We start from the raw sequence: 25718 nt of genomic DNA on the forward strand, positions 1-25718 counted from the left end.
AGTTAACCAGAAGAGTTTATATTCCATCCTGGAGGCAATGGGAAACCGCTGGAGTTGGTTCAGAAAGGGAATCATACCATCAGATTTGCAATTACTTTGGCATTAATATGTAGTGGTTTATAGGATTATAGTGGTGAGAGACTTGAGCTGGAAAGACCAATTAGGAGGCTGTTATAATAATCTAGGTGAGAGGTAGTAAGTGTGTCAGTTGAGATAAGGGGTGAGAGATGTGAGAGATATCACGAAGGTAGAAAAGTTAGGATATGATAACTTGATTGGATATGTGGTATGAGGGAGAGTGAGAAATTTGAAGATAATGCTGAAGTTACAAACCTGGGAGACTGGAAAGATGGTGCCTTTAGTAGAAATAGAAAAATTTGAAAGAGCTCTGTTTTGGTCATGTTGAGTTTAAGATGTCTAGATGACATACAGGTTTGAAATGTCCAATTTCAACTGATGGTATGAGACTGAAGCACAGGCAAGAGACTGGTGCTATATATATATAGAGAGAGAGATCTGGGAGTCATTAGCATAGAGCTAAACCAATAGAAACAAATGAGATTAAGAGAGAGAGAATACAGAAGGAGAAAAGGCAGTCCAGGAGATGGTATAATGTGTCTAATGAACCAACAAAAGAGACTAAAAAGGAGTTGTCAAACAGATAGAAAACTAACCAGGAGAAAGTAGTGTCCTAAAAACCAAGAGGAAAGTGGTCAACAGAATCAAATATAAAAGACAGGTCAAGAAGCATTAGAACTGAGAAAAGACCATCAGATTTGGCATCATTGGTAACTCTGGAGAGAGTAGTTTCAGTTGGGTGATCCGGTGAGAAGCCAGATTGCCAAAAGTGAAGATGTAAGTGAAAGGAAGACAAGTGGAGCAACAAATGTAGACAACTGTTTAAAGGAGTTTGGCTGAGAGAAGAGTGATATGGGATAATAGCTTGAGGAGACAGGATCTAGGGAATGATTTTTAAGGATAGGGGAGAATTGGGCAAGTATGAAGGCATTAGGGAAGGAATGAGTTGATAGAGAAAAAATCAAAGACTCAAGAGAGATGGAGCATGATCATAGATGTGATCAGATGGAATTGATAGGTTAAGGATGGGGGAGTTAGGCATGGCAAAAAGAAGCACTACCTCTTTGTCTAGTGGTAGAAGAAAGAAAGAGTGGGAAATTATGTCAAAGGTTTTAAGATGAAGAGAGTGGGAGAAGAGGAAGATCACAATGAATGATCCCAATTTTTGAAATTAAGAGACAGTCTCCTTAGCTGAAAGAGGAGAAAGGAGTGTGGGGATGTGCAGTTGGAATTCATTGGGGAGAGGAGGTTTGGAATTTTTTCCATGGGAAAATCAATTAGAAATGAAAAAAAGACTATTCTGCTGCAGTAAAAGCCCAATTGAGATTGGATATCATGAATTCATAGTGTGCCCAGTCAACATGAATGGGAGACTTCCTCTAGCTCCATTCAGTAGCTTGTAAGGAGGAATGGAAGCAGACAATGAAAATAACATAGGGCTGAGCTTTGACATGAAAAAAAAGCAATTTAAGACGAAAGGGGCAAGTAATTCAAGAACAGAAAACAGTGTAGAGGTGAAATGACTATCAGCTTGAGTTTGGAGAAGGGGAAAAGTGAAATCAGAGCCTGAAAAAATATTAAAGAAAGATGGAGGAAATGGAAGTCTGGATGAAGGTGAAAAAACAGTTGCAGGAGGAGTGGAACATAAAGAAAGATGGGATGACAGGAGATTATTATCAGCAAATGATTTGCAGTTTACGATCTTAGGGCTTTACCTGGAGCACCAAGAAGTTAAGTAACTTGCTCAGGGTAACATAGATAGTATGTTTAGAAGGGGGGCTTGAACCAAGTTTTCCTTACTCTAAAACTGACTCTCTGTCCACCATGCTGCCATACTCACAAACACACATATCACCCATTTCTGTTACATTATTTGAAACTGACAAAAAGAATTTTTTCATTGAAACAATTTCCTTTCCAAATAATTTTCTTGGATTAAATTGAATTTGTTTGGATGTTTCATAAAGTACTGTATATTAATTCACTTCACGACAAACCCTAATTGCCAAAAATGTCATTTTCATTTATACTTCCTACTATTTCTATTTTAAAGGTTACACTAATCACATTTTAAAATCATAAAGCCTACCAAGATTGTCTGGTTGGTAGGCTGTAACATAAAAAGATTCCTTTGATTTGACATCTTTCTTATGAAGAAAGGCCAATGAAGGAATCCTTCCTCTTATGGATGTAGCATTCTGATCCTGAAAATATTTTAGAGTAAGACCATAATTCTTGTTGACTGGGCTGCTGAGATTCTTCATTCAGAATGACTTGAGATTTTTAAAATACAGAATAGCAGCAGGATCCATGCAGAACAAAGCATTAGAATCTTAGAGGGCTAAAGTAGCTGATCTAAAATCCCTAACTCACCTTCCTTCCTTTTAAAATTAAATGGAATTACAAATTGTAATTTCTTACTCATTGATCTTAACTTGATTATTGACAGAGTATACTTTAAAAAAAATGCAGAAATAATTTATGAGAAAGTGCTATTTATACTTTTACTTTTAACATTTTGAGCAATGACTGTTGTCATGTTGATTTTTAAAGGTAAATCACCAATAGTGTGGGGAAATAGCATTTATATGTTTTAAAATAAAACGTTGAGCTCTTTTAAGATTCATTGAATAGTTCATTTAAGGAGAATGAACTCCATCTAGTTCAATTCATCTGATCATGACTATTAAAAAGTACAGTAGGTTTTCAGTGAGAATAAATTTGCTCTGTGACTTTTCCATCTTAAGATTTAATTTTAGGTCTCATATGAATGCAAGCTGATGCTTGATATTCTTCATTAATGGACACTATTGGTTGTCTGATCATTTTATACTATCTGGAGATCCTTTATATTTTATATAAAATTAGTTTGAATATAATCCCTCTGCATTTTCCTGTTCTCTGCATTTTCCTGTGAGTGCTATCCAGACTTAAGTAGTGCAAACAAACCTTTAATCTAATCTAATACAAAATGTTAACTTCTTTCTCGCATTTTAAGAAAATGAATTTTCACATTTCCAAATGGTGATGATTATGACAGCATTTACTATCATAGGCAACTGGTGGCTCAGTGAATAGAGAGCTGGGCCTAGAGTCAAGAAGACCTGAGTTCAAATTTGACCTCAGACACTTTCTATCTGTGTGACCTTGGGTGTCACTTAACCTCTGTTTACCTCATTCTCCTCAGTTGTAAAATGGGGATAATAATAGCACATTTGCAAAGTTGTGAGTATCAAATGATAATAATTGTAAAAAGTACTTAGCATGGGGCCTGGCACTTGGTAGGCATCATATAAATGCATATCCCATGCCGTCCCTCATGAAAGCCTCTGGGAATCAGAATTTACCTCCATATGTCATGTTTCTTTTAAGTAAATTGCATTTTCTAAGAAATGCTTGGTGCCTTATAACATACTATATTACATAAATAGATGCAAGGACTGCAAATGATGCAATAACGGTGAGATTCATGAGAATCCCCCATAAAGATGAGCAAGTCTACAAGTATGATTAAGTTGTAATATTTAATTAATACATGCAAGTAGATGCGGCTGATTCTCTGCCTTTTAGAATTGTTCCAGGTTTGAAAGCTAATAAAGGATTAGGTTATACTCAATCTACACAGACTTAGGGTGAATAAAAGTGAGATTGAATGACTGAAGGCCTGAAATCTAGTCACTGATCCACTGTGACTTTAGGCAAAATGCTTTGTTCATGCTGCTCTGATTTTGCTGTCTGTATAGTTAAACCATGATCGCCTAGTTTATATATGAGGATTAATGTACACATACATTCTTTAGAAGCAGTAACTACATGCAAAACACTATGTTAGACCTGTTCTTTCCCCTTTAAGGAGAAAGGATGTGGTTTTCTGCATCAAGGACAGAGAGAGAATGACTCTCCTTAAGGAGGGTAATTTTATACAGCATTATGGGACATCTTCTGGTAAGTAGGGATGGAGGATATCATTATAGTAATGGGCTTATCATTAAACCACAAAACCAGAATTTTCACTTCCTGAAACTGCTTTTTAACAATAGGGCCTGTGTAGCTGGTAGTTCTGCTGTAGAGATACCTAAGTAGGCTCATGGCCTTGACTACTACTGTTTTGATTTATTTAGAAATCTCTGAAATGCATAGCCCTAAGCCTGACCTCCCTTCTGAGCTGCAGTCTAACATCTCTATTTGTCTATAAGGTTGCTTCACCCAGAGGTCCTACCAGTATCTCAGAGTCAACATGTGTGATTTGAACAAGTCATACAACCTGTTATGTGCTTTGCAAGAAAGGTACCATATAAATGTGTGCTATTTCATTCTTCCCCATGAACCTGTCACAAACTCCTTTATTCAACATTGGCTACTCAGAAATATAACTCTCCTTTTGCTAAAAAGCATATATTTTCAAGAAAAAATATAATATTCTAAGTGCTTGCAATGAAGACTCTTTGTTTTATGTTTAGAATAATAATACAGGTTAACCTAACTAATATATTGGAATATGGTTACAAACATGGTATAGTTAGAACTCTATATGTCTGATAATATGTAATATTTGACCAAGATAAAAATATTTTAACTTCTGTGTCAAAATGTATACATAGTCTTTTATTTATTCATCATTGAAAGATTAAAAAACTACAGTTATAAACTTGGAATTATGAAAGTCAGAAATCAAAAACTTATTCATAGATTTATATTTTTATGGTGAAAGAAGGAAAACTTTTTATGTGATTGCACAATTTTACTTAGAATAACAGGATCCCTCTTATCACATCACTTAACCAAGTAGATTTTGGTGTATGTCAACCAGTGTGGGCACGTCTTCAATTAGTGCATGGTATTTGGGAAACAGCCATTATAAACTACTGTGGTTGAAAAAAAAATGATATTTGATTATCAGCTCTCTGGTGATGAATGCTGAACTTACTTTATCTGTTTCTCAGATGACAGACAATATCTGTCATCAGCTTGTATTAAAAATCTTTTCATTTTCCACGGGACCTTCCAGACCTTGCAATTTCCTGGCATAGACTTCTAGAAAAAACCAGGGTAAACTCCATGCTGGGATGAGGTATTGGAGTAGGCCTTCAGAGGAGAAAATATTCTGTATAAACATAATTTGGTCATATGATAGATGACTCTGTGCTGAGATGCCACCAGTCTAACCCTATGCATCTTCTCAGGAATAATACCTGTCCAAGTATTATCGAAACTTTTCTAGTGTTTAGTACAATATCCATTTTGTCAATATCAGTGCAACATGGTGAATGGTGCATTTTACTCATGTGCTTACATCATTCCCTTTATGAATTAGCTACTTATCAGTGCAGCTATCTCTTGATGTTATACACTCTATGGTAATAACATTGTAACAGGTCGGAGAATGCTGTGATCAAAACTACTCTGATTTAGTGTGGCACTCATACCTGTCCCTGGGTAACTTTGATGGTGCCTCAGTTTGGGTTTTCAAGGAACCAGGTTGAAGATTTGGACTTCTTCATTTATTTTGGCTCAAGAACCACTTGACTTGACCAAAGATATAAAAGATGTAAAGCAATTTTAATCTTATTTTGTTTTCTTCTGGCAATGTTTAATTTCATTTTAAAAAAAAGAATATCCACTTGTTTCTTCCTGTGTTCATAGGACATGTATGTGTGCCAGAGTAACAAGTAGTTTCCCCAATGCACAATGAAACATAAACGTGCATTGGCTAAAGAGAATGCAATATACTGGCTATTGCTATAAAGCTAATAATCTGCTGCTCTTTATGAAATTACAGAGATGTAGAAGATATTTAAGAACAACTGGTAACAATGTGTTTTCATGTCAATGAGAAATGGATAAATTTAGATTCTGCTGTCTATGTGCATCCAATATAATATTTTCTGCATTTGACATGAAAATACTCCCGTGCAGCTTTCATTGGTTGGGTCACAATATTAGAATAAAGCAAGTCATTCACAGACTGATTAATAATGGACAAGACTTCAGAGAAACTCAAGTTTAGCAAGACACCCATTTTGCAGTCTTGCTTGAGGACTCCATTGCATAGTTCCCTATTGGCTGAAGACAAATTAATCTAACATATTTGTGCAGGACACAATGCATATAGACACAGTCTGTATTGTGTCTAATCTTGTGACCCCACCTCTACTAAAGCAGATTGGCATTACGTATGGACATTTAAGTGAACCTTACATTTCAGAGCTCGGAAATGCATACAGAAGACTTGGGGTATGCTTTATCAGTATTGCAAATGATACAGTTTTTTTAAAAAGATTTTCTGTGGGGTTTGATTTGCAGAAGTTAAATGCATCTAGTTCATCTGAAGGAAGCACGGTGGATGTGGGAGCCCCTGCAGAAGGGGAACAGCCTGAGGTGGAGCCTGAAGAAACCCTGGAGCCAGAAGCCTGCTTCACAGAAGGTAAGGAAAGAAGAGCTTTGCCTTTTTCCCTGATATTTTAAAATATTGTGATTTCAAATAGATGAAGTAACGTGAAATGGAATATCTGTAGTCATTTCTAACCCAACATATAATCAGTTCTCTGAGTCATAGACATATCAAAGACATATCTTGCCTATGGAGCTTTTAGCAAGGGAAAAAAATAATTAAAGATGCCCTTTTTTAGTTGATCTTAATAGAAACATGCTAAAAGTAATTAAGTGAGAGATGGTGTTTTCTTGTTGTGGTTTAATGTTTTATCATCATGCAAAACATGCCAATTAATTTGGATACATATGAAATTAACCCCCAGCTCTAAGAGCTTTCATAGGGAATTTTGGTCAGAAAGAATTGAATTATTATTAGATGCACTAAATAATCATCTTCTGACATAAAATAAGTTCTATGACATTTACTATAAGAACCTCAAAGGACTATCTATAGAAAACCAAAACTATATTATTGGGCCACAAAGTATTTCTACAAGCACATAAGTATCTTTTCAGGTATAGAAATATATCCTCTGAATACCAACATCTGTAATTCTAGGAATTACTTTATTCTTAAAACTTTGTTAGTAAAAATTATTTTAATAAAACCTCTAGAGTTTAAAAAAAAACTTTAATCCATCGTTAATAGAAGATATACTCCAATACTCTAGCAGACAATAATAATATTGCTTAAGAGATTTTTTTGTAAAAAATAAAAATTAAAAAGGAGTGAATACTGGTTAGTTTATGAAAAGATGTACTCTTCTTCATAATATGTATAGGTGTATAAAGAATATATATACATGTGTACACATGCATATATGTAATCCAATTCGTCACTTTCTCCTTTAATGGCTTGCATCAATACTCATCTGTAAAATGGGGAAGAGGGATGATTGGACTAGGATACCTCTAAGTCCCTTCCATCTTTAAAGCCAGGATTCTATTATCTTATCAATATCACTTGAATTATTGTATTGGTCTAAATATTCATTTCCCAAGAATATTGACCATACCCCTAAAATGAGATTTCTTAGAAGAAAAAAACACAAGCTTACATTGAAAACAATTTTTGAGTATTATAAAAAACAGATTTGAGGGGAAATGAGTGTTTTCTATGTTTGGACCAATACTATACTTGCTGATGGAAATGTAATGAGATACAGTAGTTTTATATGGAAGATATTATTTCTTGTGTCATCATTTTCCTTGAAACATAATAAATCCTTAAATATAAAAATTCAATAAATCAATGCACAGAAAATTAATGATATCTCAGTATGCATAGCCTCTAATTTTTCAAAGTGCTTTCACATATATTATTTCATTTGTTTCTTACAACAACCAAATAAAATGACAAAACAACAATAGTGTTTAGTAAGTGAGAGTGCTTTATAAGCCATGAAATATTACACAAATGGAAGTTATTTCTGTATCTCTGATCTCAAAAAGTTCATAGACATTTCAATGGAAATCATTCTTACTATATAAAATTAGCAAGAGTGTACCAAGACATAATTGAAATCTTTCCTAACCAATATAGATTACTTACTACCCTAATCCTCATGAGCATTGGAACCTGACTTCTATATACCTAAAATTGTTGTCAGACTGTACTTGAAAGGATTTTAATATATCAGCTTTAGAGAAATAAATATAAACAGTTGGTACCAATTCAATTTTTAAGGATGGTTCACAGAAACTTTCAGACATTTGTGTTTTTGATTCTAAAGCCTGTGAACCTATGAGCCGCTGTTAACCTTTCAATGAACTTAAAGTCAGTTGTAAATATTATTTGAACAGGAATTTGTGTTTAAAAAAGCATTTATAAATTACATTCTTCTTCTGGCATGGAATGTAACTTTTATAATTCTAGTTGGATTTACATATGCATTCAACTATTTTCAAGACCACAACTGAAAAAATATGATAGCAAAATATGAATGTTTCTTCAAGTTCAGTTGTTCTTCTTACATGGTTTTCAGGTTCCACCAGGAATGAAGAGATGAAACTCGGAATATCAGTGCAGTTTTGGAATCAATGGGATCAAGATATAGTGTAGTAAAAAAAGATTTTCTGAGGAGGAAGAATGGGGAGAGAGGTTCAGTTAATTGTGGTGGGAGATAGAGAACATATAGGTTAAAAAAATAGCTATGAGGTATATGATAAAAGAAAATTAGAAAAAAAAGAGAGTTTGAGGGAAATTTAGTAATATTTTAATCCATGAAAACCATTAAGCCTTATATGAACTTTTTATATGGTTGTAGCACTTATTTCAATTAAATGCTACAGGAAAGGTCTAACTTATCCTCATTTCTCTATAAAATATTCAAGTAGGGATTATAGCTTCAGAATTATTTTCTACTTTGATTCTACTTTCTTTTTTATTTCCTGTCACATATCCTAGGCTGTGTACGGAAGTTCAAGTGTTGTCAGGTCAGCATAGAAGAAGGCAGAGGAAAACTCTGGTGGAACGTGAGAAAAACTTGCTATAAGATAGTGGAACATAACTGGTTTGAGACCTTCATCGTCTTCATGATCCTCCTAAGTAGCGGTGCTCTGGTAAGTGAACCTAGTCTACCAAGTTTCTAAGCATCAACTCCTAGAGCACTCATTTGCTCCCTGAAATATTCCTTATTGTGTGTATTGGAAGTCTAAAGGCACACAACAGAAGTGCTAGAGAAGTCTATTGAGCTGATAAACTCAACTGTTTCGACGAGGGTGGTTTAGAGGAAATTTTAAAGGAAGAAATATCCAGACTTACAGGTGATGTTTCCCTGATAAAAGTCTCAGCTCAGAAGTGCTGTGTTGACATGAATTTGAATTATTTTTGTTTTTACCCCATGCCATGGTCAAGGATTAAGCTGTTTAGTAGCACCAAGGTGTAAACATAGTGGGCTTATTCTGCATAGTCTGGTTTGTCTTTCTTGACTGAATTGTCCTGTCAATTCAGTCAAGCAACTTGGTCAGATGAGTCAAATCCTGAATTAAATTATTTGAAAGTTTTAGTTGCTGTTGAATAGGAAGTAATCGTTAGGCATATGGTAGATCAGTGAGTTCTTAGATTATTTTACCATCAGTCATCCGAACATGGCCAGAGCAATTAACTGCCTACATGACCACAGCTGTTAATTCAAGCATCACAGAGGCATGACTGCCAATGGAGTAGCTCTATCAACAAAGTTTAGAGCCATATTGTAGAGGGGCCTTAAATTCCAGGCTAAGGAGTTTGAATTTCATCCTCTAATTAGGGAATCATTGAAAGTTTTTCAACAGGAAAGTAGCATGGTTCAGATCTGTGCATTAGAAAGCTTAAAATGGCAGCTGTGTGAGGTACAGAGGGGAGAGACTAGAAGCAGGAAGATTAGCCATGTATTTATTATAACAGTCTTAGTTAAGACAGTGGGAGTTTAAACTGGGATGCTTGTCCTGCCAGTGGAGAGGAGACAAACATGGGCAATATTGCCGATGCATCACTGACAGGCAACTAATTGCACATCAGGGGTGAGGGAAAGGTAAGGACAGAGCCTAAACTAGTATAGGGTGAATGAGGCTTTGCCCCACGTTGCTGATATCCAGCAGGGCATGCTTTTTCCTTGAAATTAACACTGTCCTGCCTTTCCTCATGAGATCCTCTGGCAGTTCATACAACAATATAGCACAGTTACCAATTCCTATGACTGGTTCCTGTGATGATCTTTTCCACCTACACCCCCATTCTCTGAAGGGTTAACGAGAAGATCACCCCTTCTCTTGATGCAGCTATACCTTGTTACTATCCTTTCCCCTTCTTCTCCACTGTTTTTATCTCAGGTGAAAAAAAAACTAGGAAGGAAGTAGCTGAGTATAGAATATCTTTTCCAAAATTTTGTCAACAAAAGGAAGAGGAGATGGGGATGATGGTTTAAGATGGTAAGAAGGTAGAGGATAACTCCTGTTGAGCCTCCATGAGGCACTAAGAACCCTCTTCCCAATTCTGTTCAACATTAAGGACCAGGTACCGGCAAACCCTTGTTCAGTCCTGCTGCAGCTACAGGTGGCTCAGTAGCTGAACAGGCCTAGGGTCAGAAAGACCTGCATTCAAATTTGACCTCAGACACTTAGTGGCTCCATGACCCTGGGCAAATCACTCCATTACCCTTTGCTTCAGTTTCCTCATCTATAAAATGGGGATAATAATGGCACCTACCTCCCAGGGTTTTTATGAGGATCAAATCAGTATCTGAGTTCAAATCTTATTTCCTCTCATTACATATGTGATTTGGGGGCAATTCACTTCACCTTTCTGAGTCTCAGTTTCCTCAACTGAAGGGATGAACTAGATTGTCTGTATGGCTCCTTTTAGCTCTCCTAGCCTGGCCAATCAATTAGCTCTAAATCTACTTAATTTATCCTATCATCAAGCCTATATCTCTCCCATCTAACCCTCAAGAATAGCACACAATACTTTGTCAAATCCTTTGCTAATATCTAAGTAAACTATGTCTACAATATTACCCTGATCTAACAGTTTAGCAACGCTTTCAAAAAGAAAAAAAATAATTAGTGCTGTACAACCTGTTTTGGGGTTTTCAAGATCCATGCTTCCTTTATTAGGTGTTCACTAGCCGCAAGCCAAGAGTTGGCAGATTCCATTTTCTTTTCTTTTTTTAAAATCAGAACGTTTACTCCCTCTCCCACCCCATCTGTCCTTTAGTGCTTCTCCCACTCTCCAGTCTTCCTAATATCACGAACAGTAACTCAGTAATCCCATCCTCCAGTTCTCTCAGTGTCTGAGGATGTAACTCAGTTGGATGTAATGAATTCTCCAAGGAAACCTAATGCACTCTTACTGTTTTCTTATTTATTCTGGGTTTTAATTCCTTATTAGCAATTTTCTAGCCCAAATGTCACTTCTTTGTAGAGAAAAAAAAGTCTTGTTAAGAAATAAGATCTGTCTTCTTTCTGTCATCAGTTATCATCATTTTATCCAGTCTGAGCAACAGTTCTAAAGTATTGAATCTTTTTTTCCTCCCTTTATAGCTGAAATTTTAAAAAAACAAAAAACCAAAATCACCATCCTTTATGTTATTCTTAGCTTTCCTCATGAGCCTTTAGCAGTCCTGACACTATTCTTGCAATAATATTCATACTTTAAAAGTCATCTTCCATCACCAACCCTTGTTTCTATCTTCTGTGCATATATTTGAAATGAGCACTCTCTGGCCTCACTTTTCCAGAGTGATACTGGCTATATCACCATGCTCAGGATTCTAGCAGTACCCATGGGGATTGGGATATCTTTCTCTAATGCCATCAGCTGGAGTCCCTGTTCTGGGCTTGTTCCCTTACTGTTAGCCACCATTGACTAGCACCTCAGTTTCAATTAACCAATTAACATCAATTAACTTAATCAAAGGTATGCCAATTAACATCAATTAACTTTTTCAAAGGTATTTAGAAGATAGGGGACTGGATAGAAGTACAAATGTATATCCCCTAACACTTCTGGGTACACTCTCCCTTGTACTACCTCTATCTCTGGAGTGAATGGGATCAATTGTAATGCAGTTTTTATATAACACCAGTCCCACCAAGTTCATATCCAAATGAAGCATTGATGAGTTCTCATTTCAGCTATCACTGGGCTAGATTGGGAAGGTAGCTCCTCTCCCTTTGGGGCCTCTATGGTAGGCTAGCTGCAAAACCCGCCATGGACTTCACCCTCAGACTCCTTAATTTTCAGATGACTCACTCTCATGATCTTTAGAAACTCACAGAATTAAAGTTCTATACGTGTGTGTGTCTGTGTGTGTATGTGTCTGTGTATACACATATATGCATACATATACATATACACACCTATTACTATAATCTAATTTGGAATACATGTATATGTATGTGTGTATTCTAAATGAATCTCCCTTAACCTAAAATGAAAGGACAAACACCTAGGCCTTTTTCATGGGCCTCCTGTTGTCCTTGGATAGAGAGAGGGATCAAGACCTCTCTGTATAGCATTCTCTCTAGTTAGATGCTGCATAGCAGAAAGAAGTCAGCTGAGGAAAGGAGAGGAGAGGAGAGACTAACCAAGGTATTTAGAATCTTCCTCCTGCCCCATCATCCTGTTCTGGTGCTGGAGCAGCAGCCAAACTCTTCTTCAGTATATGGATTGCAGACTGGAACCAATTGCAGAATGTTGCCATGTGTTCCTGTCTCTCTAAGTCCTTTCCATTACATATCACTCTTCCAGAAGGAGGATACTCTATCTCTTTCATTTGGAGAATTGTATCGGCCCTTTTTTGCACATGGACAGAGAAACTGGGCTCATTGACCAGTCTTCCATTACTTTTTTTTTTAATTTAAGTCGTTAAGCTTTCTGTGTATGCATATAAGTCTCTTCAGGCATTCCTCCCTACACTTTCCTCATCATGGAATTGTTAGTCTTTATATCCTCAGAACTTCATTTTTAGTTTCCCTTTTTTTCCTGGACTAACTTCTCCTACAAAAATTGAATCCGTGAGGTCCCAACCTTCCACTGAACTCTTTGAAATTTTCTCTTCCCAAATCTAGAGGGCATGTCAGATTATGCCCAGTTTTCCTTTCCTTTATAACAAACTCTAGCTGGAAGTAGTCACTCTCCCTCCCAAAATTTCCATCTTTCCTCTTCAGCAACCCATTCCTCCTTATTGATAATAATAGGATCCAGAATAGAATCTCTGTCCTAACTTATTGCTCTCACCACCTTTTCAAGGATGGATTTGTTCCTAGGGCTAAGAAAGAAGTTATTACTTGCTCTGTTTTTGATAAAGCATCAGATATTTAGATCATTGAAGTTCCCCATCATAACTATATCATGCCTCTGTCCCAGGCTTCCAATCTGTTTCCCAAATTCCTTATCTACTGTATTTTTTTCTTGTTGTCCAAGTGGCCTGTAATATACTCTGATGATAAAACACCTGTTTCTCTCTCAACTGCTCTTCTCACAAATTTCTCCTCACCACCCTTTGGTTCCTGGATTTCCTCACAAGGATATACCTTCTTAATATACACCCCAAGCCCGGTTGCTAGCTGAGGCCAGATAGGACAAGCAAAAGAATAAAGGGAAACGATAAAGACCAAGTAGACCAACAAACAAATAAAGGGAAACTGAGGAACAAGAATCACTCTGAACTTTCTGACCAGTTCTCTATTTGGATTCGTGTTTCCTCATGTGTGAAGTAAAGGTTCTGAAGCTGATGATCTCTTCCATCTCTAAGTTCTGAGATCCTATGTTGCTCATCCTCTATGGAGAACTGGAGAATTCTCTTCTGCCGCAGAAGATTCCAGAGTGTAGTTACTGTAAAAAAGAAGGGAGACTGCTAGTTGATGGGCTGGTATACAGGTCCATATAAGAGTGATGGTCTTAGCTCCTAGATAGATATGTTATGTTCATGTCCTCACATAAATCCTGCACAGGCACCCATTTAATGTGCTCGGGGACATCTCCTATTTCTCTTGCTATTGCATGCATACTAGCGGGATATGTGCGTTGTGCATGTTTTATCCCTTTCTTTCCTGATCATACTTCTCTGATAACATCCTTTGTGCCACTTCTCTTGCATAGTTCTTGGTTGATCATGTGTTAATTGCCTACCTACACCTGCAATGTATCTCTCCATTGCCCTTCAGATAATACTGAATTTTAGTTATTCGGACATTGTGGAATTCCGTGATTCATTTCCATACGGCATCACCAGAACAACAGCATTGTTTAAAAGATAAGCTATTGTTTAGTGAAAGATTTTAGATCACTAAAACCTATGTGTAAATTCATCCCACTCTCCTGCTTCTATTTAATTCTGGGGCCAGCTCACTGTCCATGCATAATATTTGCCCAAGATACACATACTGATAAACCATTTCTACCAATTAGCCACTCAACTGAATATTCTAGGTTAGACAATAGGCATTCTTCATCTATTTGGTCTTTCCTTTCTGGAGAGTTCAACCAAAAATCTTTTGAGTGGCTATGCTTCTTATTCAAGAGGCTCCACAATACTCCAGAACCAAGGGCACACAGTAACATCCACAAAGGAGATCCACTTGGAGGACCTCACCATCTCTAGGGAAAACCCTACTCCATTTGGACTCTGAACTAAGACATCCTCTAAGGTGGTGTCAGACATCTTTGATGAGCATATGTAATTGATAACGATAATCAGATTATTGATCATATATGATTTTGTCATATGCTTGAGAGACACTTGTTGAAAGGAGCCCCTAAAGCAGTGCTTTGTTCTACCTAAATGCTTTTTATTTGTCTGCAGTTAATGAGCACAGTGGAACCTTATGTTCTCTATATCTTTCTGTCAGTTTTGTGACTGTAAAAATGTGGTCTGATGTTGAATATCATTTTTGAAAATCTCACATCTCATCCAGGATATCCTCAAAGCATGTGTCATTTATCCTCATTAAAATTTTATAGAGATAGGAAAGTAGAAATTTGGTTTGATAGTTATTATTATTCTCTTGGTCATCCTTTTCTGGTAATAATATGGTCTGAAACTCCCACATCCGCCAAGTGTTTCATATTCTTCCCTCTTTCAGATGCCTTAAGACTTAATCCTTCAGTGAAAATTGTGTAGCCTCCAGTAGTAATCCCTGGTTTTCTTAAGTATCCTTTCTGCCATTTCCCTCATGTAGTCCATTGGAGACTGATTTTAATCTAAATGGTGGTGGTTCCACAATAGTTGATGAAGAAAATAGTTTGGTGTAGTATAAAAGCTTTTCAGAGCTTTTCTGATTTTCCAATTTCATCATTAACTGCCCTCAGGATGATTTTTCTTAGCTCCCTCTCTCATTAGGCTCTCTGCAAATTTCTTTTTCCTTTCTTCTATTCTCTCTATTTTATGAAACAATACTGCTAACAAACTTCTACCATTTTCATAAGATCTTAGAAGTGCTTGTAAATAAAACTGATGTTGCCCTTGGCTGGCATATCTCTTTACTTGACAAGAAGATTCTGTGGCTGGGTCAGATCCTAGGTTTTTGTTTTTGTTTTAAATTTCCTTGTAATGATGATCAGTTTATATTGGTTAAACTTCCTTAGGAAATGTTAATATTTTGTGTCTATTCTTTTATCTATTTCCCATTTTTAGTATCCATAGTTTGTTCAAATAGATCTGGTTAGAACTTCCTCATGTGTGTGCCATTTCTTTTTCAAAGTTTTATTCATTATTTTAGTTTGATATTGATTTTGGTCTTTGCTGTAATGGTGGATGGTTTACACACAGGTGATTTGGTAATAATTCCAATATCAGTAACTAGTCACTTCCTATCTGTTAAAATGTACTGAGTTTCTGGGATCCTAAAATAAATTTAATTCAAAAATATTTGTAAAGCAACTATTATGTACAAGCCATTATGACAAAAATGGGAAAGTCCCTGCCATCGAAGACCTTACATTTTACTGACCATCCATGTAGTTCTTTATTCCTTGTGTGAGTTTTGCACACCCTCTTCAGGGTCAGGATCTTCAGCCATTAGTTCAGGCCTGGATTAGCTTGTTCATGTCCCTTGGAGAGTAGGGGGTTCTATTTTGGTTGTCCCATGGTTGATGTGCTCCATAGTCTTTGGGGGCAATCTTAGTGAAATAACTTCCAGATCAGTGGTCTGAGATGAGGTTTCACTTACAGATGCTTTCTTGAAGACAGCAACTTAACTGAATGAGGAAACCAGTCAACTATAACATAGTATTCAACTACCCCATCAATTTAGTCAAAATAGTTGAACTGCTTTTATGGGAAAATAACTATACAGTGAGACTCAGTTGTGGAAAAGCACCAAGCCATCTAGTCTAAGGCTCCTGGAGATGTGATTTAACTACTCAAAAGAACATGTTTACATATTTTTCTCCAGCACTGAGGAATTTACTCTAAAACCATTCATGTCAATGAACAATTAATAGAAAATTTTCTTTTGTAGGCCTTTGAAGACATATATATTGAACAACGAAAAACAATTAAGACCATGTTGGAATATGCTGATAAGGTTTTCACATACATTTTCATTCTGGAAATGCTTCTGAAGTGGGTTGCATATGGTTTCCAAATGTATTTTACCAATGCATGGTGCTGGCTAGACTTTCTTATCGTTGACGTAAGTATTCTAAAGTTTCTCATTTTGCAACCATTTGCATATTTTTCATAAAATATCAATCACTCTTTCAACAATTATAGTAGTAGAGAGAAACAGTAATATAGATAATCTGAAATAATTGTGAATATTTCATTCAAAATTGCTTCATATCTTAACCGGTCAGATCTCTAGTTTATCTCTGAAGGAAGAAAGGAACTAAGCTTACATGTGGTACCTGAATATGAAAATGTCATTAAGAATTATTAAGGTCTTTTGTAGCTAACACAATACTACTATGTTTCTTGTCTGGAAAAATAAAAGCACCAGAGACTAGGCTGATTTCACAATGTACGATGTTGCTGTTTGATTATGTACAGCATATTAATACCCCTTTTTTGGATCTGCTATCTGGCTCTATTAATTAATAGAGAAGTATCTTTTATATCCTGTTAACAACACTATTTCTCTTATTAAATTAGTTATCTAACTTGTTAAGTTAGATAGCTTTTAAGTTAGATGTCTAACTTAAGTTATAGTTAAAATATAGTTATATATGTTATATAATATATAAGATATAGTTAAGATAATGAAGTTAGATAACTAATTTAACTCAATAACTGATTAAGTAGTTATCTAAAGTTTAGATTCATGTGTGTTTTAGTTGCTGGATTTATCATTTTTCTATGTATTTTGGAGCAATGAGCATATTTTTCTTTTACTTTAATTTGGAAGAAAATAGTGTTATAATTTTAGTTTTATGTTGCTTTTTATTTCAGTTGTACTATTTCTGAATAAGGAATATAATAAATAATAATAAATATATGATATAAATTATATGATATCGAATTAATTAAAATGGGTAAATGTTATATATTATATATACACATTAATATTCTATCTCTAGATTCAAGTTGCCCTTATTCCCAATTCTTTCTATCCTACTTAGTTTGAAACATCCTATAAACAAATCCCTGAGTTAGCATTTTAACACTAGAGTCATATAAGCAATTTATTGATTCCAAGTCAGCTACTTTGTGCTATCTTCATTAACCTCTGATTTTGTCCTAGATAAGGGAATTTTTCAACTTCATTAAAGTACTTCAGCCTCATTGTTAGAAAATTCTCCTTAGATCTAACTCATTAAATTTAAGTATCTTTCAAAGTTTGTCTTGAGCCTGTTTGTTTTTGTTAGGCTCTCCATAATTGAGAATCACTGCTGTTCTTGATCCTTTGGATATGCTTAATGTCAGGCACTTGAACGAACAAGTTCAGAAATTGCAATTCTTCAGATAAGGCTTCCTTTTGATATATATCTGAAGAAAGGGCTTGTAGAGCAATTAGGTGGTGGAAAGAAGGGTTTAGTGAGACTGTCTAAACTACTTCAGATCACAAACTTTTCAAGCACCTTCAAGTAGTACTTCAAAGTAGCAAGTGATGACTTTTATCACAAACAATAATTGACATATGCTAAGTCAAATAATTCTTCTCCATTCATTCAAGCCCACCATTTTGTTAGGCAACTTTAAATGATTATTTGCCCGGAAAATAAAGTTGTGTTTTCTTTTAAAGCAAAGTATTATGGTATAGGCAATGAATTTGTTTAAAAAAAACCTGGGTTTAAATTCTGCTTATAACCTGTGGATCTTTGGAGAAATTATTTCTCTAGCCACCAAAAAAAACCCCAAAACATATATATGTATATACATATATTGGTATATATGTATATATTATCCTATATTATCAACACACATATGGAGAGAATATAACCTTAATATTGAAATGTGCTGTTTGACTTGATTACCACACCCATACCCCCATTCTGCTATAGACTAAATGTGCTAAACCTAACTGAATTGTTCTTTATTCTGCTATAGACTGAATTACAAAGTCTACTGAATATACAAAATCCTATTGCACATAGCCTTCTTTGGCTGCATACAACCCCACAAATGATACAACCAAACAGAAACTTTCCAGACCAACATCTTTATCAGGACAGAGGACATCCTGTTGGTCCATTCAAATGCTGCTAATTGACCGTGCACCTAAATGGACCTGAAATGTTACATAAAATAGATGTCTATTCTAGGAAGTCCAAGTCTGACGTTCCTTCAGGCCTTCTTCTGTAGAAGGATAATCAATAATCTTCCTTTCACTTAGGCTACTCACTTTAATTGATCTCCAGTCTTGTCTACCTGTTGATGGATGGGATTCTTCCCTTGGTGTCAAGGACCCCAGGCTGAGAAATTCCCAACAGATAAACATATGCAATCGCTAATTTAGATGGTATACTTTGTTTGAAGTAGTGATTTTGCCCTCTTAACCATTCATCTACATGATAAATCACTTGAATACTTTTAAATTAAGTAGGTTTCTTATGAAACTATTAATGCCATGGTTTTGAAAATTCTATTCCCATTCTATAACTTGTTTCCCTTTTTTGTGGTACAAATGAATTTGGGGATAAAATAAGGCTTTTCTTTATCTGTGTGTAGTTTTCACTAATCCACTTCATATTTTCCAAGTTGATTGCTGATTCCTGTTGTTTGCAGTAATAAATTGTCTCTTCTTAGCTGACTTAGAAATTTGGTCAATTATAAAATTAGTCATCTGTGAGAATGACTAAGGAAAATGTTGATTTCTAAATCTTTGATTGGGTAGCTAGGTGGTACAGTGGATAGAGTGCTGGGCCTGGGGTCAGGAAGATCTGAGTTCATATGTGCCCTCAGATACTTACTAGCCATGTGACCCTAGGCAAGTCACTTAATGGTGTTTGCCTATTTCTTCATCTGTAAAATTAGCTGGAGAAGGAAATTGCAAACCACTCCAGTATCTTTGCCAAGAACACCCAAGAAGGGGTCACGAAAAGTCAGGCACAACTGAAAAATGACTAAGTGACAACAAAATCTTTGATTAATTTAAATCAATTCCTTGACTTTTTTTATCCATTTCTTTCTGACCTAATCAATTAACTCTGTTTAGCTACGTGGACTTCAAAATGAAAAACCTAAGATAAATGAAGCAGTTATATCCAGGGTGTCTGTGTTTCATATTAACCTTTGGTTTTGTTAAATTACTTTTGTGCTTAGCTTGATTTTTCTTTCTTTTTTTTTAATTACTCTAATCATCCAAAGAATATATGAAATGATAAAGTCATAAACTCCCACAAGAGTAGAGTAGGAATCTGCACTATCTTCTCTCTTTTTTTTTAAATCTAAAAAAATTCCCTCTAAAATATTTTTTGAAGAAAATTGACCTACTATGGCTTTTCCTTTCTAGTATGCTTATGTCACAGACTGAGATTGTTTTGTACAAAGACTCTCTAATATTAATGAATATCCTTTTTTTCTTTTCATATAGGTCTCTTTGGTTAGCTTAACTGCAAATGCCTTGGGCTACTCAGAGCTTGGTGCCATCAAATCCCTTCGGACACTAAGAGCTTTGAGACCCTTAAGAGCTTTATCTCGGTTTGAAGGGATGAGGGTAAGACCACACTTCTTTAACCTTCTGAAAGAATTCACACAGTGGAAAGAAAGGAAGCTGGCAGCTTAGAAATGTCAAATCCATGAAGAATTCTGAAATTTTCTTCCTATGGGGTTGGGGGAAGGGGCGGTATATTTACTTACTAAGTTAGTCATATATATTGAATGCCTGCTCTACTAGGCCAGAGACAGAAACAGAGAGACAGAGAGAGACAGAGACAGAGACAGAGAGAGAGAGATGCATAAGGATGTACTGCCTTCAAGGAGCACACCATGCATTTGCGTAATGTTTTATGTTTTTAAAAACATTTTCACAGAGAGCCTTTCCGTATGTGGTATAAAATAATGAGCACTAGAATCAGGGAGTTAGGGCGCCTAATTCTGGTCCTACCCACTACCTTGCTATGTTACTGTAGGCATGTCACTTCACACCCTCAGATTCCTCATCTCTAAACTGAGTGGGTTGAACTAAGTGGTCTCTAAGATCCCTTCTACCTCTAATGCTCTATAATCTATGATTCTAATTGTTTAAAGTAAACAAAGCAAGTTTTATTACTCCCTTTTTATAATTTTATTTTTTTCAATGACCAGGTATTTACTTTTTCTTCTCTCTACCTCCCCCATCAAAAAGGGAAAGAAAAACAAAACCCTCATAACAAATACATACAGTTAAGCAAAACAAATCCTCATATTGGCCACTTCCAAAAGTATGTTTCATTCTGTATGTTTACTTAATCAGGAACTAGCAGACTGTATGTAGCATTCTTCATCATTGGTCCTCTGAAGTCATGACAGATCATCGTATGGATCAGATCAAAATTGTTCATTTTTCAATGTAATTGTCATTGTACAAATTGTTCTCCTGGGTCTGCTTACTTCACTCTAAGTTACTTCATATAGGTCTTCTCAGGTTTCTCAGAAATGGTCTCTTCTATAATTTTTTATAATACAATAGCATTCCATTATGTTCATATACCATAAATTATTCACCCACTCCCCAAATGATGAGCTCATCCCTTCCCTTGGTTTCCAGTTCTTTACTACTCAAAAAAAGAGCTGCTCTAAATATTTGCATATGTAATGATAATATATAAAATATATAACAATATACAACATAACAATGTGTAATTATATATACCTATATGTGTATAGGTATATATACATATATGTGTGCATGTGTGTCTTTTCCTCTTTCTTTGATCTCTTTGGGATATAGGCCTAATAGTGGTATTGTTGGGTCAACAAGCATACACAGTTTAGTAACATTGGAAACATTGTTCCAAATTGTTTACCAGAATGGCTATACTATTATTTTCTCTTAATATATGAGAAAATTGAGACAGAGGGAAGTTAAACAACTTACCTAAGGTCACACAGTACATTTAGTGGCAGAGGCTAAAACCCAGGTATCCTTATTTGTAGTCTTCTAACACACAGTCCTGATCATCTGGTTGGCAAGACAGACTCACATGGAAGAAAATTACTTAAGAGTACTTACAGAGCAACGTGTAAACATATTCAAGTTAGCAAAATACAGACTGAATAGATGAAGGATGAAGGAATGTATAATAAAAGAATGATAACAGTTGAAAAGATTTAAATGACCTCCATTTATTCAAAGAACTGATAATGAATTAGGGGAACTTAGCAAGCAGTTACCGGAATCACCATCACCATCCTACAGTGGTTTATGCCAAAGTTCATATGTGTGGATACATACACACATATAAAAACACAGACATATTTATACACACACACACACATATATACATATATACATACATATATATATATATACACATAAACACACATATATACATACATATCCTACACATCCTTTATTCATCATCCAATAGTCATTTTACTTTTTCCTTTCCATTGTGTCCCCAGAATTTTCAATTTAGACTATCTTTTTTTTAAGCTTTCTTTCTCTTTCTCCATATGCTGGTCAGTAGTTGCTTTTATTCACCTTTCAATAACAATCACAAAATTATAGAATTTATAGAATCATGCAACTTTGAGACAGAAAGGTACCTTAAAAACCATCTATTCTAGTTATTTTATGTGCCTTTGGAAAAGGAAATGGATTTAGTTAATGTGAACAAGACAATAAATTTGAAAGGATTTAACCAATGTGAATCCGTTAAATAGATTTCTAATGTGCCCAGCTCTGTGGGAATTCTCCATCATGTTGTGAAGGAGGTGAACCAGGATTCAGATCAGGGGTGTTCATTTCATTTATAAATGTGCAGGAAATCCCAGTTGGTGTAATTTAAAACTGCCAGATATTTCTTCACAGCATCCTCACTGCTCCATTTCTGATGTTTGGAGAGTTCCGCCCCCCCCCCCCAAAGGGATTCATGTCAGAAACTGTTTCTTTAGCTTTAGGGCTCAGACTGAAATGGATAAAAAGTAGGTCAGACATTGGACATGGAGCCCTTACACAAGAAACAAGATATAAAGGAACTGTGAAGAATTTGCCCTGACATTTTCAATCCTCTGAGGCAAAGACCCTGAAGCCAGATGCTCACACCTCCGACAACATGCTGATACTATCTCCCTTGCAGTGACAATTCACAAATGGAACATTTACAAAATGATGCTTTCCATGATATTTGAGAACATATGTGAGAAAATTTTTGAGGCTAGGTCTATGTGGTAGAAACACAACTAATGAAGTAGTCCAAAAAAATCACTGAAGCTGCAACTGTTTTTCTAATATATATTTCACCAAATTACTAGTAAGCTACATGCTTTTCTATGCAAATGAAAAGTGAAAACATGAATATATTACCTCTTCACTAAAGAAAAGATGTTCACTTAAAAAAAATTTGGATATATTAACTAAGATTAGAAGAGAATTTGGAACAATGAAAAAATTTTAGTCTGGTGTTTCTTAGGGCTTTTAAAAATGTATAAGCTTTTTATATTCATTTTTAAATGCTAAAAGGGTAATTATTAAATAAACCATTTTCTTATGGTTCCTGGACTATTTGAAATTCCTATTCCATTGTGCATTTATTTTGTCGTGTTTTCTATCACTTTCATCTTCAAGATTTTTTTTCTTTCTTTTGCAACATATCCAATGTTCTTTATTTTAGGATTTCTAGAAATATTTTCATTTTACCATCTTTATTGAAGGAGTTGAACATGAACTGTTTTTGCTTCTGAAGAGTTCAAAACATGTTTTTTTATCTATATGATATCAGTGAGAGACTAAAGGATAACTATTTTCTTTATTTTATAGGTAGAGAAATTTGGATAACAATTCTGAAACCCAAATAAAGATTTCCTGTCCCAACACCAGCGCTATTTTCTAGCTTATATCATTTTTCTATAATAATTTGTCTTTTCTAAACTGGAAGATATAATCACACAGAAATCAATTAAGTTCAACTCAACAAGCATTTATTAAGTACTTACTATGTGTTATGCACTGTGCTACGCATTGAAAACTGAATACAAAGACAAAAACTGAAAAATAGTCTCTGCTTTTCAGGGAGCTAAGGATTCTAAGAAGCAAGGAAGGAGAGCATTTGAAGCATGGGGGATCACTTGTGCAAGGCACTAAAGTGAAAAGAAGCATGGTGTAATGGATAGCACTCTGGATTTGGAGTCAGGAAGACTTAGGTTCAGATCCTGCCTAAGACACTTAGTACCTATGTGACCTTTAGTGATTCACTTCAGTTCTCTGTCCTTCATTGCTCTCATCTATAAAATGAGGATGTTGGGTTTGATGAGCTTCTAAGAACCATTCTAGCCCTAAATCTTTGATCCTATAAGTAAGAGAACAAATATTGAGTTCAGAGAACAAGTAGGTTTGGCTGGGGCATGGAGTGTGTGTGTAAGGGAATAATGTGAAGTAAGTCCGGAAAGGTGAGTGGGAGCCAGATTTTGAAAACATTTAAATGGTGGACTGAGGCATTTGTATTCTATCTTAGAGACAATAGGGAACTACTAGAGGTGTTTGAGCAGGTGGGTGACATGGCCAGATTTGTGCTTTAGGAAGATTATTTTGGTCGCTGTATGGAGATTAGAAGTAGCTAAACCAATTGGAGGCTCTTGCTCAGGCAAGAAAGGATGAGAACCATGTGAATGGAAAGAAGGGAATAAATAAGAAATGTAGTGATGATAGAATCAATAGGACTTGGCAAATGATTAGTTCAAGAAAAGGAAAGAATATAAGATGCCTCCAAAAATGCAGACTTTGAGTGAGTGGAAGGATGGTGCTGTCCTCTACTGAAATAGTGAAGTTTGAAAAGAGAGAAAGGTTTAAGGGAAAGATTATGAGTTCAGTTTTGAACATAAAGAATTTAAGAAGCATATGAAACTTTGGAGATAGTCAGCAGGCAATCAGTAGGCAGAATTAGAATTCAGAAAAGAGACTAGCACTAGATGTGTATGGATTTGAGAGTCATTTTCATAGAGATGAAAATTGAACCCCTTAGAAACTATACAGATTACTAAAACAAAGGAGAGAGAGAGAGGGGAGAGAGAGAGAGAGAAACAGAGAGAGAGAGAGACAGAGACAGAGAGAATAGAATAGAGCCTTGGAATATACCCATAGTAAGGGAAGAGATGGATGATGATCCCAGAAGGAAAATGAGAAAAGGTCTTTAGATTTGTTAAGATTTCACTGGTAAACTCGGAAATCGGTTTCAGTCAAGTAGTGGGTTTGAAAGGGGCTGAGAAGTGGATGGGAGGGGAGGAAGTGAGTGCCAATGAACGTAGACACCTTTTTAAAGGAATTAGACTATAAAAGGGAGGAAAGATATCAGAAAATGGCTTTAAGGTATGACAGAATCAAGTCCAGATTTTTTAAGGATGGAGAGACTTGTGCATTTCCTTAGGAAGTAAGGAAGAACCAGTAGATAAGAACTTGAAGATGAAAAGTAGAAATTGAATGACTGAAGAGGCAAGTTTCAAGAGGAGATGGAAATAAGAGCATCGTGAAAATGGGTGGCTTGTCAAGGAGAAGGTCGACTTTTTCCTCAGAGATTGGAACGAGAGAGTCAGGTAGTCAACAAGCATTTATTAAATGCCTGCTCTGTGCTAGGCTTCATGCTAAGCACTGGGATGCTAAAAAAGACAAAAAGCAGCCTCCACCCTCAAGGAACATAGGGAGGCAACACATAAATAACTGCATAATAGCAAGGTATATACTTTGTGAATTAGGGAAATCTGAAAAGGTAAGGCATTAGCACCTGGGGGAACCTGAAAATACCTCCTGAAAGAGATGGGATTTGAGATGAGTCTTGAAAGAAGCCAAGGAAATTAAGAGGCAGAAGTGAGGGGTCAGAGCCATCAGACATGAGGAACAGCTAGCACAAATGCATGGAGGTGGGAGACGGAGGATTGTTCCAGGAACCGCAAATAGGCCAGTGTGACTGGGTCATAGAGCGTGTGGAGCGGAGTAAGATGGACAAAGCTATGAAAAATTTTACATGCAATGCAGAGGACTTTATATTAGAACTTGGAGAAAATAGAGAGTCGCTGGAATGCCGTTAGCCGAAGGTAATATGGTCAGATCTATACTTAAAAAAAAAATACTTTGCAGCTAAGTGGAGGGTTGGAGTAGGCAGGAAGCTGAGGCAAGGAGATCAACCTGCAGGCTGTCCAAGTAGTCCA

At 35.8% G+C, this 25718-nt stretch overlaps 1 protein-coding gene across 1 annotated transcript in view; it reads left to right on the forward strand.

The window, feature by feature from the left end:
* The window catches only part of LOC118835880 (sodium channel protein type 2 subunit alpha-like), a 155729-nt gene that overhangs the window by 109985 nt on the left and 20026 nt on the right, over positions 1–25718 (forward strand). The window contains exons 18-21 of the mRNA XM_036743174.1: positions 6382–6502; positions 8918–9072; positions 16456–16629; positions 19969–20091. Coding sequence (XP_036599069.1) covers positions 6382–6502; positions 8918–9072; positions 16456–16629; positions 19969–20091 — 573 coding nt within the window. The remainder of the gene's footprint in view (positions 1–6381; positions 6503–8917; positions 9073–16455; positions 16630–19968; positions 20092–25718) is intronic.

The sequence above is a fragment of the Trichosurus vulpecula genome, chromosome 2 (genome assembly GCF_011100635.1).
Source record: "Trichosurus vulpecula isolate mTriVul1 chromosome 2, mTriVul1.pri, whole genome shotgun sequence".
NCBI lineage: Eukaryota > Metazoa > Chordata > Mammalia > Diprotodontia > Phalangeridae > Trichosurus > Trichosurus vulpecula.